The 14541-nt window shown below is 48.0% G+C and overlaps 1 protein-coding gene across 1 annotated transcript in view; it reads right to left on the reverse strand.

Moving 5' to 3' along the window:
* Positions 1-7337: 7337 nt before the first annotated feature.
* FAM227A (family with sequence similarity 227 member A) overlaps positions 7338-14541 on the reverse strand; it is a 100230-nt gene continuing 93026 nt past the window's right edge. Inside the window, exon 14 of the mRNA XM_073549461.1 lies at positions 7338-7940. Within this exon, the coding sequence (XP_073405562.1) occupies positions 7782-7940 (159 nt within the window). The 3' untranslated portion in view covers positions 7338-7781. The remainder of the gene's footprint in view (positions 7941-14541) is intronic.

Genomic DNA, 14541 nt, shown 5'->3' on the forward strand with positions numbered 1-14541 from the left:
TTTCCCGCAAAAAAACGCATTAAAAAAACGCATACAAATGCATACAAACGCTGCGTTTTTTTCCAGCATTTTAATGCGCATGCAGGAAAAAAACGCAGCGTTTTTGCGCGTTTGTATGCGTTTTTTGTGCGTTTGCGTTTTTTTTACAGATTTTGGAAAAACCCCACAAAAAAGAAAAAACAACCATTCAACAACACACAAGACCAATGGGACTTCATTGTGGGTGTGGTATGTTAATATATATACACCCTGTCTACAGTATTCTTCACATTTGCTTGATTCTTCTCGTGACCATGGATCTGCGCTGGAAGAGTTTTCACTTCAACTTGGATTTGGACATCGCGATGGCTCAGGCGTATGCAGTTGCTTGCCATGAACAAAGGAAGAGAGAGAGGCAGCGAAGACGGCGGCGTATGTGGATACATCCGATTGTTGAACTCCGGGAGAGCCGTGGGGCATACCACACCCTCTACAGCGAGCTACGTGCAAACCCGGAGAAATTTACTGATTATATCCGGATGTCCCACGAAAGTTTCATGGATTTGCTTGCTCGTGTCCAACAATCCATCCGGAGACAGGACACACAGCTCCGTCGTGCGATTCCTCCTGAGGAACGGCTACTGGTGACATTACGGTATGTTTTAAAAACAAAGGGGTGTGGTCTGATGTTTTTTTTTGTAAATTTAGTATTCAAAACCTTGGGTAATTAGTTTTCGTGAATGTACTAATATTTTTTTTATAGTTTTTAAAAATAATATACATAAATATTAATTTTACTTCTTTGTCTGTTCACAGATTCCTGGCGACTGGAGAAACCCTATCCTCACTACACTTCCAGTACCGTATTGGAATCTCTACCTTGTCTGGAATTGTTGCTGACACCTGCCGGGCTCTCTGGAATGTTCTTTGCCCAGAATTTATGCCCCTGCCCACCGCTGAAAAGTGGATGGAAATTGCTGACAAATTCTGGACAGTATGCAATTTTCCCAACTGTTTGGGAGCTGTTGATGGGAAACACATACGGATCATCAAACCCCAAAGAACGGGATCTGAGTACTATAATTACAAAAAGTACTTTTCAATAGTACTCATTGCAATTGCGGATGCCGGATGTATGTTTGTAGCAGTGGACATTGGAGCATTTGGCCGTGGTAATGACTCGCAGGCTTTTAAAAACTCAGACATGGGCCGGAGGTTGTATGGCAACCAATTTAATTTCCCTATGCCACGGCCTCTTCCTCACACCGAAGCTCCGCCACTGCCCTTTGTAATGGTTGGCGATGAGGCTTTTCAAATGTGCGGAAACTTACTGAAACCCTACTCCAGCCGGGACTTGGACCACACCAAAAAAATTTTTAATTACAGGCTGACCAGGGCCAGAAGAACTGTCGAGTGTGCTTTTGGGATTCTTGTTTCCAGATGGCGAATTCTGGGCACGGCCATTAATCTTAAACTTGAAACAGTCGATGAGGTGGTGAAGGCCTGTGTGGTTCTACATAACTTTGTGATGGCTAAAGAGCACCCGACCTTTGAACTGGACGATGATGCTCCTAACCCATTGCCTGAATTCACTCAGCACACTCTCAGGTCATCCGTTGAAGTTGGCCAAATGAGGGACAAATTTGCGGCCTACTTTATTTCTGATGTAGGACGGGTGCACTGGCAAGATGAAATGGTGTAATGTTGTTGTTTATGGTAATAAAAATCCTTATTTGATACCATTACTGAGTGCACTATATTTTTTAAACTCCGATTAATTAAAAAACTTCCCATGTATAACTGAATTTTGTTATGTTCACACACCTGGGCAGGTAAATACACATACGAGTTAAAATGCAGCATTGCTAGTCTGCGTTAAATATATTGGAATGAGCAAAGCTGCAGGCCATGAATCAGGAAACCATTTTTTTTCAAGATAAAATTGTGCAAATAGTTTAAAACAAAGTATGTGATTTTCTCAAAACACAACACTCAAAACCCAACCCCAATGAAAGTCCATGGGGAATACAAGTCAGCATTGAGTGGATGAATGTAATCTGCTCCATTAAAAGTTATTACACTAGGCCTTTGAATGACTATACTAGGCCGTGGTATTTCAAATATGAGTATACTAGGCCTTGGGGCTAGTAGTATAGTAATATGTGAAATACCACGGCCTAGTATAGTCATACCAAGGCCTACTGTAATAACTCGATTTTTAACAACTAGCATCTTGTTTCACCAAAAACAAACTGGTGAAACTTGAAAGAAACTTATTTTTTAGACAAGTTTCAACAGTTTGTTTTTCATGAAACCAGATTCTATTTTGTAAAACTAGAGTTATTACACTAGGCCTTGGAATGACTATACTAGGCCGTGGTATTTCAAATATGAGTATACTAGGCCTTGGGGCTAGTAGTATATGTGAAATACCACGGCCTAGTATAGTCATACCAAGGCCTACTGTAATAACTCGATTTTTAACAACTAGCATCTTGTTTCACCAAAAACAAACTGGTGAAACTAGAAAGAAACTTATTTTTTAGACAAGTTTCAACAGTTTGTTTTTCATGAAACCAGATTCTATTTTGTAAAACTAGAGTTATTACACTAGGCCTTGGAATGACTATACTAGGCCGTGGTATTTCAAATATGAGTATACTAGGCCTTGGGGCTAGTAGTATATGTGAAATACCACGGCCTAGTATAGTCATACCAAGGCCTACTGTAATAACTCGATTTTTAACAACTAGCATTTTAAACAACTAGCATCTTGTTTCACTAAAAACAAAGTGGTGAAACTAGAAAGAAACTTTATTTTTTAGACAAGTTTCAACAATTTGTTTTTCATGAAACCAGATTCTATTTGGTAAAACTAGAGTTATTACACTAGGCCTTGGAATGACTATACTAGTCCATGTTATTTCACATATGACTATACTAGCCCTTGGGTTGGTTTTTAACATGTATTTACCCATCAGTGTGTGTGAGCGGCGCAAACAACATTAATGAAACTTATTAATGGTGAACCACAAATGTAAATTTATTTTTTATCACAAAAAAAAAATTTAAAAATTATTTTTTACGGCGTTTGGGGGCAGATGGTTTCAATTTGGGGGTGTGCAGGGAATATGCAACACTTGCAGTTGAAGACGGTGTTTGAGGGGAAGGGGCAACAAAACTTGTGGGGGAAGGTAGTCCAGTTAAGGGAATTAAACTTGGAACACTTGTAGGAGAGGAAATCTGTTCAGTTACATTAGTTGTAATGGCATGTCGCCGTAGGCTTGTGTGCCTGGACCGACTTTGGCCCAATGCCCGCCTTGATTGATTTCGCCTTGAAGTAGGGGCAAATATGGAATGTAGGTCCCCCGTCTGCTGGTATGGCTGCTGCTGCTGAGGTGGCGGCTGCTGCTGCAGAGGTTGCGGCTGCTGCTGAGGTGGCGGCTGCTGCTGAGGTGGCAGCTGCTGCTGAGGTGGTTGCTGCTGCTGAGGTGGTTGCTGCTGCTGCTGAGGTGGCGGCTGCTGCTGAGGTGGTTGCTGCTGCTGCTGAGGTGGCGGCTGCTGCTGAGGTGGCTGCTGCTGCTGAGGTGGCGGCTGCTGAGTTGGCTGCTGCTGCTGAGGTGGCTGATGCTGCTCTTCTTGGTCAGTGCTCGTCCTTGCAGGAGGACTGGTGGCGGCAGTGATGGCCCAGGTTTGCAGAGTGGTGGTGGCAGGGCTACTACATGTTGTTGTAGCGGCAGGGCTGTTCCATGTTTGCCTAGTGGTGGCTGAGCTCCACGCATGCATGGGATTGGCGGTGGTGCTCCAGACAGGAGCAGCGCTTGCCATGGTGGTGTCGGTGAAGTGACCAGCTGCACTCAGACTTGTGGTGGTGTAACGGTGGGTGTCCAGCCTTTGAAGAGAGGTGTCCGTGCAGTGGTATGCAGCACAAGTCGGTAGTGAGGTGAAGCGAGTCAATGGTGGCACAGGTGGAAAGGACACCACTGACTGCTGACCGTACCGATTATGCTGCATAGCCTGCAAGAAAGCATTGTTGCAGGCCTGCAGCACATTCAGCTGTTGATCAGGACTAAGGTGTTCCGCCATGCCCTTTTCAATCTTACTAAAAAAATGGTGTGCTGGTCTGTTGAGGTCGGCCTCCAGACGGTCAAGGCGCTGTTCTACAGAATTGAAGCGGTGTTCAAAGTGGTTAAAACCACGTTCCATCAGTGCAAAACCGCTTTCAACTCTGTCGGACAGTGACTTGAGGCTGGAATTAAATGTCTCGCTCAAATGCATAAACTCGGGCAAGACATTCCTGTCCAAGGCCCTCTGCCGCTGGCGGGTAGTGCCCGCATAACCAGTGGCAGAGACCTGGGACAGGGGAACACCTGATGGCCCAGCTTCCTGGTCACCAGCTGTGTGTGTGTGGGACCTGCAAGGTGCTTCCTGGCTGTCGGATGGCTGGGACGGGTCAGAGGACGTCCGAGGAAGGACCGCTCCAGGGCCAGGTTGCAGGGTGCTGCTCCAGGTGCTGTGGAAGAAAGGAAAATCATTACTACCATGCCTTTACAAGAAGCATCAGCTGTGGATTAGAAAAACACAGATTAATAAAAATAAAAACCCAAAATGTATAATACTTACGATCTTGTGGCAAGGACCGGTCTTAGGAACTGCAACGCGTGATAGTGACGGTATCTAGTTCTGGTCCTTGACGCAGATCCACTGCGAACCTGGCCCTCAGCACGAACATCACTGTTGAAGCGGTCCTTGATCGAACGCCAACGTGTTCGGACTTTGTCCACTGTTGATAAAAAAAAACAGTGCCGTCAAGGACAACAGTCACTGCTTCACAATTTAGCAATACAATACTCAAAGCAGTCACTGTACACCCCGATGACACTGTTGGGTTTCCTGCTAGAATACACCTAGCACGAAACCCAACAGTGCCGTCAAGGACAACAGTCACTGCGGCACAATGTAGCAATACAATACTCAAAGCAGTCACTGTAGACCACGATGACACTGTTGGGTTTCCTGCTAGAATACGCCTAGCACGAAACCCAACAGTGCCGTCAAGGACAACAGTCACTGCGGCACAATGTAGCAATACAATACTCAAAGCAGTCACTGTAGACCACGATGACACTGTTGGGTTTCCTGCTAGAATACGCCTAGCACGAAACCCAACAGTGCCGTCAAGGACAACAGTCACTGCGGCACAATGTAGCAATACAATACTCAAAGCAGTCACTGTAGACCACGATGACACTGTTGGGTTTCCTGCTAGAATACGCCTAGCACGAAACCCAACAGTGCCGTCAAGGACAACAGTCACTGCGGCACAATGTAGCAATACAATACTCAAAGCAGTCACTGTAGACCACGATGACACTGTTGGGTTTCCTGCTAGAATACGCCTAGCACGAAACCCAACAGTGCCGTCAAGGACAACAGTCACTGCGGCACAATGTAGCAATACAATACTCAAAGCAGTCACTGTAGACCACGATGACACTGTTGGGTTTCCTGCTAGAATACGCCTAGCACGAAACCCAACAGTGCCGTCAAGGACAACAGTCACTGCGGCACAATGTAGCAATACAATACTCAAAGCAGTCACTGTAGACCACGATGACACTGTTGGGTTTCCTGCTAGAATACGCCTAGCACGAAACCCAACAGTGCCGTCAAGGACAACAGTCACTGCGGCACAATGTAGCAATACAATACTCAAAGCAGTCACTGTAGACCACGATGACACTGTTGGGTTTCCTGCTAGAATACGCCTAGCACGAAACCCAACAGTGCCGTCAAGGACAACAGTCACTGCGGCACAATGTAGCAATACAATACTCAAAGCAGTCACTGTAGACCACGATGACACTGTTGGGTTTCCTGCTAGAATACGCCTAGCACGAAACCCAACAGTGCCGTCAAGGACAACAGTCACTGCGGCACAATGTAGCAATACAATACTCAAAGCAGTCACTGTAGACCACGATGACACTGTTGGGTTTCCTGCTAGAATACGCCTAGCACGAAACCCAACAGTGCCGTCAAGGACAACAGTCACTGCGGCACAATGTAGCAATACAATACTCAAAGCAGTCACTGTAGACCACGATGACACTGTTGGGTTTCCTGCTAGAATACGCCTAGCACGAAACCCAACAGTGCCGTCAAGGACAACAGTCACTGCGGCACAATACAGAGCAGGGAAATACTCACTAAACGCCTTTTTGGCGGATGCTGTGGCGCTGTCCCAGCCATCCATCAACGCTGCGGCCACCTCATTCCATAGCCGCCGTGTCACCACATTGTCCTTGTACAGCCGGTCACGGCTGTCCCACAACGGCGAACGCTCCTGGACCAGGCTGATGAGCTGCTCATTATCCAGGTAGACGTCTTCATCCCGTTGTGGAACCTAGACAAAACACATTCATTAGAATAATCAAATTTAAATTGACTAAAAAGTTACAAAAAAAGAAACAAAAAAAAGAGTAAAAATAGAAGATAAAAAAAAAAAAAAAACATTACAAATCATTTGATACTTACATTACGTATAACCACCGGGAATTGGCTTCGCTGCTCCTGCTGTTCGCCCTCACTATTCCCGTCCGCAGATGATGATGACGATGTCTGAAAGTTGAAAAAAACGTAAGAGATTTGGAGAAGCAGCAGATATACTTACCAGATGCACGAAAATAATCACCTCACGGTCTGCTTGCGCCAATTCCTGCCGCGATGGGGAATACTCCGATTCTGAAGACATACTGCATGTAAAAATAATAAAAATCATTAGTACATACATAATTTAAAAGGACAGGCATATAATGTAATATACTCACATTCTTCGCTGATATAATGGGTTCTTGGTTGAATGTCTGCTCTTCAATCTGTCTAGTGTAGTAGTGGCAGAGTTTTGGCAGGCACCTCCTTTATATAGCCTTTTTTTTTTGGACTTTAGAAGATTCTAACTAGGATAAAAAGTGGACACCACCCAAAAAACGCTGCGCTAAAAAAGCGCATACCTGCGCATGCCAGTGCGCACGTATGCGCATCCATAGGCTATAATGGCCATTTTTAGCGCAAAACGTGCGCATACGTGCGCATGCGATTTTTTCAAGGGCCAAAAAATGCAACATGCAGCGTCTGGAAAATACCAACGCACACCCCAAAAAAACGCAGCGCATGAAAATCGCATACATGCGCTTACAAGTGCGCAGGTATGCGCACCCATGTTAAATATAGGGGAAAAATCGCATGCGCACGTATGCGTTTTTTTCCAGCGCTAAAAAACGCAAATGTGAAACCAGCCTAAGTCCTAACACATCTCTCTTCCTTTATCTTATCAAAAATCCGTATCCAACAATAGGTTTTGGAGTTTTAAAAAATGAGATATATTTACATAACAATGAATAAATTACTAACTATTTAGGAAACAGGACAATTACAAAATATAAAGCGGATATAAGCCTTCTTGGACAGGATATGGTATCTGTTTCTGAGTCTCGGTCCCGTGCACTAGGACGCTCACGCCGGCTTCTGAGTCATGGTCCTGTGCACTAGGATGCTCACGCCGGCTTCTGAGTCTCAGTCCTATGCACTAGGACACTCACGCCAGATTCTGAGTCTCAGTCCTGTGCACTAGGACGCTCACGCCGGCTTCTGAGTCACGGTCCTGTGCACTAGGACGCTCACGCTGGCTTCTGAGTCTCAGTCCTATGCACCAGGACGCTCACGCCGGCTTCTGAGTCTTGGTCCTGTGCACCAGGACGCTCACGCCGGCTTCTGAGTCTCGGTCCAGTGCACTAGGACGCTCACGCCGGCTTCTGAGTCTCGGTCCAGTGCACTAGGACGCTCACGCCGGCTTGTGAGTCCGCTTTCTGCTTTTCCAGGTAATACTGAACCAGAGGACTGTGTCCATGCAGGTTGAACGCCATGTGTACAACGTTTGTTTTATGCGAAGCTGAATGACACTGCAAGTAATAGAGAAACGTTATGTGGTTAGAGAAATTTTGAAAACACAACGCACTTCTTAAGTCTGTAGATAGTTACAAATGACTTGAGGAGCCTTTTAAGGGTTTGTCCAATGAAAATAAGTTATCCCCTATACATCTATCTGATCAGTGGGTGCCTGATCACTCGGGAACCGCACCAATCAATTTACAGAAAGCAACATTTTAAGCACTGACGGGGAACTTTTATCTGCAGTCATACATTCTCAATGAGGCTGCCAGGAAGCCCCAAAGGCAAAGAATAGAGAACAAGCTGAGCACGTGCACTGCCGCATCATTCTAACAGGGCAAACCATTCCCCATTCAGTCAATCACTGAAGGGGTCTCAATGGTTGGACACCCGCTGATCAAGATATTATAGGTGATAGTCATGAAAAATAAAATAACTTTTTACCACAATTGTGTAGAAATGGCAATAAGAGCATGACTCCATTGTAAAATAAGGATTTTTGTGTACTCACCGTAAAATCCTTTTCTCCGAGCCATTCATTGAGGGACACAGAGACAGTGCTTGTTATGCTGCTTGCCACTAGGAGGACACTAAGTAAACCAGAAAAAAAGTGAACTCCTCCCCTGCAGTATACACCCTCTCGCTGGATGAGATATCTCCAGTTCAGTGAAAAAGCAGTAGGAGGTTAAACAGTCAACAATAACCATAACTATGTCAAAACCTAAGAATGCTACAAATCAGCCAGTAGGCTAAACAGGGCGGGTGCTGTGTCCCCCAATGAATGGCTCGGAGAAAAGGATTTTACGGTGATACACAAAAATCCCTATTTCTCCTACGCCTCATTGGGGGACACAGAGACAGTGGGACGTCCTAAAGCAGTCCCTGGTTGGGGAGCATACATCTGCTAATACCTCATGTACCACTGAGTCAACACTGAGGTACTGCCGATTGCAGGATGCGTCTGCCGAGAGCTGCATCCGCAGAGGCCTGAGAATGAATTTGGTAATGTTTTGTAAAAGTATGCAGACTGGACAAAGTTGCAGCCTTGCAGACCTGTTGTGCCGAGGCCTGGTGCCGAGTGACCCAAGATGCGCCCACTGACCGGGTAGAGTGCGCTTTAATCCCGGCTGGGACAGGCGTATTCCTGACACGGTAGGATTCCTGAATCACTGAGCGAATCCACATGGCTAGCGTTTCTTTTGAAGCAGCTAGGCCCTTCCTATGCCCTTCAGGAAGTATGAATAGGGCATCTGACATGCGGAAGGGAGCCGTCCACAAGATGTACAGTCTCAGCGCCCTAACCACATCCAGGGTGTGGAGGGCCTTCTCAATGCGATGGACTGGCGCCGGACAAAAGGAAGGCAAAACAATTTCCTCGTTGAGATGGAAAGAGGAAACGACCTTGGGCAGGAAGGACGGGGGCGTCCTAAGAACTACCTTGTCCTGATGAAAATTCAGGATCGGAGAACGGTAGGACAGAGCTGCCAATTCCGAAACTCGTCTGATTGACGTAATTGCCACTAGAAAGACCACTTTCCAAGAGAGGATGGTCAATGACACGTCCTGCAGCGGTTCAAAAGTATCCTCCTGTAAGGCCCCGAAAACCAGATTAAGGTCCCATGATTCCAATGGCCTTCTATAAGGAGGCGTCACATGGGAAACTCCTTGAATAAACGTCCTGACCTGAGGCTTGGTGGCAGTTTTTCGCTGGAAAAGCACTGACAATGCCGAAATTTGGCCCTTGAGAGAGCTAAGCATGAGGCCTGATTTTAATCTGGATTGAAGGAACTCCAATATGCCCAGGATGGAGAACACCAGAGGGGAATGACCATGATCCTTGCACCATGAAAAGAAGATTTTCCAGGTGCGGTGATAGATACGCCTGGATAAAGGCTTCCAAGCACTAATCATGGTGGAAATCATGTCGAGAGAGAATCCAGCCTGTGCTAAAATCCAGGATTCAACGGCCAAGCCGTCAAAGACAGAGCCCCGAGTTCTGGTGGTAAATCGGGCCCTGAGAAAGCAGATCCGTGTGATCTGGAAGTCGCCAGGGGACATCGGCGACTAGCTGTATTAGTTCTGCATACCATGCTCGGCCAATCTGGCGCCACTAGGATCACTGGTACCCCCTCTGCTTTGATCTTCATGATGATCCTCGGAAGCAAGGGAAGAGGGGGAAAGATGTATGGGAGCCTGAACCGGTGCCATGGCAGAACTAGGGCGTCCGCTCCGATGGCGCATGGATCGCGCGATCGGGCAATTAACTGAGACACCTTATTGTTCAGTCTGGAGGCCAATCTGGAGTCCCCCAACGAAGACAAATGTGGTGAAAGACTTCCGGATGAAGAGACCACTCTCCCGAGGCAATGCCTTGGCGACTGAGAAAATCTGCCACCCAATTTTCGACGCCAGGGATGTGAATTGCTGAGATGGGTGAATGGTTGGTCTCGGCCCAATGGAGGATGTGACTCACTTCGTGCATGGCCATCCTGCTCTGGGTACCTCCCTAGCGGTTGATATACGCTACAGCCGTGGCGTTGTCCTATTTGGATCCTGATGGGGTGACCTGCGAGGAGATGGTGGAAACTCTGTAGAGCAAATCTGATCGCTCGTATCTCCAAAATGTTGATGGGGAGACGTGATTCTCGGGTCGAGCAACGACCCTGAGCCGTGTGGTGACAAAAGACCTCACCCCAGCCGAGAAAACTTGCGTCGGTGGTTACTACCAACCATCTTAATGGGAGGAAAGACCTCCCTTGATTCAGGGAGGACCTCAGAGTCCACAACCTGAGGGCTTGTCTGACCCGCAGGGGCAGAAGGATCCGACGGTCCAGGGAGAACGGGTTCTTGTCCCAAGCTAACAGCAACGCGTGTTGTAAGGGACGGAGATGGAACTGTGCAAATGGTACTGCTTCCATGGCAGCCACCATTTTTCCGAGAACTCTCATGCTGAAACGAATGGAGTGAGAACCTGAATGGGAAAGAGTCCGCACTGCCTGTTGTAAGGCTTGCGTCTTTTCTGGAGGGAGAATGACCAACCTGTGGGAAGTGTCCAAGATCATTCCTAAAAAGGAAATCTGCTGAGCCGGTTTCGGGGAAGACTTTGCGAAGTTTATCTTCCACCCCAGGCGTGAAACTGTATTTACTGTTATCTCCACAGATTCTTCGCAGGCTGAAAGGGACGGACCCTTGATGAGCAGGTCGTCCAGATACGGTAACACTACTACTCCCCGAGAGTGAAGAATGGCCATGACAGCTGTCATGACCTTGGTAAAGACCATGGGGGCAGTGGCGAGTCCTAAGGGCAAGGCAACGAACTGGAAGTGTTCCTCGTGAATTGCAAAACGCAGGAACTGCTGGTGATACGGGCAGATCGGAATGTGAAGGTAAGTGTCCTTGATGTCGTGGATGCTAGAAACTCTCCTTTTTCCATGGAAGCGACAACTGATCGGAGAGATTCCATTTGGAATCGCCGAACCGTGACAAACTGATTTAACAGTTTGAGATCCAGAATGGGTCGCATCGTGCCGTCCTTCTTTGGAACCACAAAGAGGTTTGAATAAAATCCTCTGAACCTCTCGTGATGAGGGACCGGAATGATGACTCCGTCTCTTAAGAGAGCCTGAACAGCCTGAAGGAAGGCTCTTGTCTTTCCCTTGGGCGGAGATGAAAAGAAAAAGCGAGTTGGAGGGAGAGAGGAAAACTCTATCTTGTATCCGGAGGACACCAGCTCCCTGACCCACTTGTCGTGGACGATCGCGAGCCAGGTGTGGCTGAAGGAAAGTAGGCGACAGCCTACTTTGTCTGCGTCCGCCAGATACCGCAACAAGTCATTGGGTAGATCTGAGATCTGGCTCCCTTGGATCCAGAAGCCCTAGGTCTGGGTTTCCAAGAGCGGCTAGGTCTGTACGAGACCTGGGAGACTCTGTCTGGGCGTGGAGATGGACCTGATCCGGAAGAGAAGGTAGAGGATAACCAACTGGAGTTGTTGCGTAAGGATCGAAAGCGCGTCGGCTGTTGGTTGCGAAACGGCCGAGCAGCTTTTTGTTGAGGGAGGAATTTACTTTTTCCCCCAGTAGCATCAGAAATGAGCTGATCTAGTTTCTCTCCAAAAAGACGACCCGATTGAAAGGGGAGAGAAGTCAACGATCTTTTAGAGGTGGCATCCGCCCACCAGTCGCGGAGCCATAGTGCTCTTCTAATGGAGATCGCATTAGCGGCAGTTTGAGCAGCGCAATTGGCGGCATCAAAAGAGGTGTCCACTACAAAGTCCACTGCGTGAATTATCTGCCTGGCGACCGTGGTTGCCTCCGGAGGAAGATTGGTGCCCTGGAAGGAAGTGATCAAGACCTCTGCCCAAGCGGCCACTGCTTTAGTGACCCAAATTGCCGAGAAAGATGGAAAAAGTGCTGCTCCTGAAGCTTCAAAAACTGAACGGGCCAGGTAATCAATCTGACGATCGGAGGGGTTTTTGATTGAGGAACCCTCAGAAACGGATAGAAGCGTTTTTGAAGCAAGGCGCGATACAGGCGGGTCCACCGGAGGGGACTGTAACCAATCCTTCATTAGGTCTGGATCAAAAGGGTATTTAGCCTGAGTAGACTTTTGCCCTGTGAACCGCTTATGCGGACGATCCCTAGGTTTTTGGACAACTTCCTTAAAGTCCGGATGGCGGGTAAATAACCTGCGCACACACTTGGTTTTCTTAAGTGAGATAGGATGTGCTGGAGCGGGAACATTATCCTCATCCAACTTCAGAATCCTGTTGACTGATTCTATAAGAGAATCAAGCGACTCTTGATCAGTTGGGGGATTCTGAGGGGCTGACGTGTCAGACTCGAATTCAGAGTCGTGCTCGCTGAGAACTCCAGGAGAGGGAGAGCGAGAGACCGGAGTCGCAGATGCAGAGGCGCGAACGGGACTAGGGGAAGCGTCATGAGTCCGCTTTCTAGAGGCCTGACCATCCCTTGAACGAGTACGGACCCTGCTGGACGGTTCCCGCCCGCCGCCAGAGCCCTCCTCGGGGGTAAGAACGCCTTCTGGCTTAAAGAGTCCTCCCGGAGGGAGAATATAGCCTGGATCACAGACTCCACCGACCGTGACAGGGATGCAGCCCACTCAGGGGTACTAAACGCAGGAGGCCCGTCAGCAACGGCGGCGAGGGGCGACTGAGCGCAGGTCGCGGCGCAGGCTGTTTCACAGTCAGTGCATAACGGATTAGTCTGTGCACTAGGTAAGGCAGACTTGCAAGTGGTACACATGGAAAGAAAACGCAGTGCGCTTTTTAGCAGCCCGTTTAGCTTCCTTAGATTGAGACATAGTGCTCCTGAAAGGGTTAACGGCAGAGTCTGCTGCAGCTGCAGGGAACGTGCCGGGATGGGGTTAAGCTTTAATCTGAGGGCAGATGCAGCTTATCCGGTCCTATCCTGTGTCCTCCGGGAGGAATAGTGGTGTCCCTGCGGTGTCACCCGGTATCCGGTAGAATGCTCGCCTCACAGCTCGTCCAGAGCAGGCTGTAGGTAAAAAGATATGGCCCCGAGACTAGGATTGCGCGTCTCGTCAGGGATGAGAGGCGCCAAGGCGAGGGGGCGGCGATAATAGCGCGGGCGGCGCTACTCAAATTGCGCCCTATTAGGCCGGAAAAGCCGGGGGCTAAATTTTTGAGCCTACCCGTGGAAGATGCCGGTGGGCGGGGCGGCGCTATTAAAATTGAGGCCTAGCAGGCCAGGAAGTCGGGGACTAAATTTTTCGGTCTACCCGCGGTAGCGCCGAGGGGAGGGTCGCGATGGGGGGGTGCACCGCCACTGATGCTACATCAGCGCTTCTCCCAGGGGGCTAGGACTCAACCCCATACCTCCACTCCAGTGCTCAGCGCTGTCCGGCCATCGATGCAGGTTCTCATCCTTCTGGGCTGATGTAGCAGAGCTGGAGGAGTTCTTAAAGGGGCCATGCTCAATCGATCCTCCCTATGATAGGGGGATGGAGAGCTATGGGGCTGATTCAGTGCCTAAGTAAGCGCTGTCCAGTCTTCTCCATTCCGTGTGCCTGCCCTCATATCCGTGGATTACCAGACTCCGGTTGTAAGGATCATCGCCAATTGCTAGAGGAATCAGCCCCAAACATCGCAGGAAAGTGTACATGAAGGGTTAATCCACGTGCTTGCCTGTTGTTGGTTCAGGGGAGAGCGGGCCGTAGAAAGGAACCATCGCCCCCTTCACTCCGTTAATTAAAAAATAAAAATTTACAGAAAAATTAAAAAATAAAATAAAAACGGTGGGGTCTGAAACCAGACCCAAGTGCCTCCTACAGACACTAAGCATGAACTGGAGATATCTCATCCAGCGAGAAGGTGTAGTGTCCTCCTAGTGGCAAGCAGCATAACACCCACTGTCTCTGTGTCCCCCAATGAGGCGTAGGAGAAAAATGCATTTTCAGTACAAATTGTATACTCTAAAAAGTAGACTAATTATGCGCTAACAAAGGCAAGTCCAGTCTGGTTTGATCTCATGGAAGAGTTACACAAAGTGCTGAAAAAGTTAAAGGGGTTGTCAGGTCTTAAATTACAAGTCTGCAATCACTCTATGTGCGATATACATACTCCCTGCCATATTC

This window comes from Dendrobates tinctorius, unplaced genomic scaffold (genome assembly GCF_039654945.1).
Source record: "Dendrobates tinctorius isolate UK_male_01 unplaced genomic scaffold, ASM3965494v1 ptg000159l, whole genome shotgun sequence".
NCBI classification, from domain to species: domain Eukaryota; kingdom Metazoa; phylum Chordata; class Amphibia; order Anura; family Dendrobatidae; genus Dendrobates; species Dendrobates tinctorius.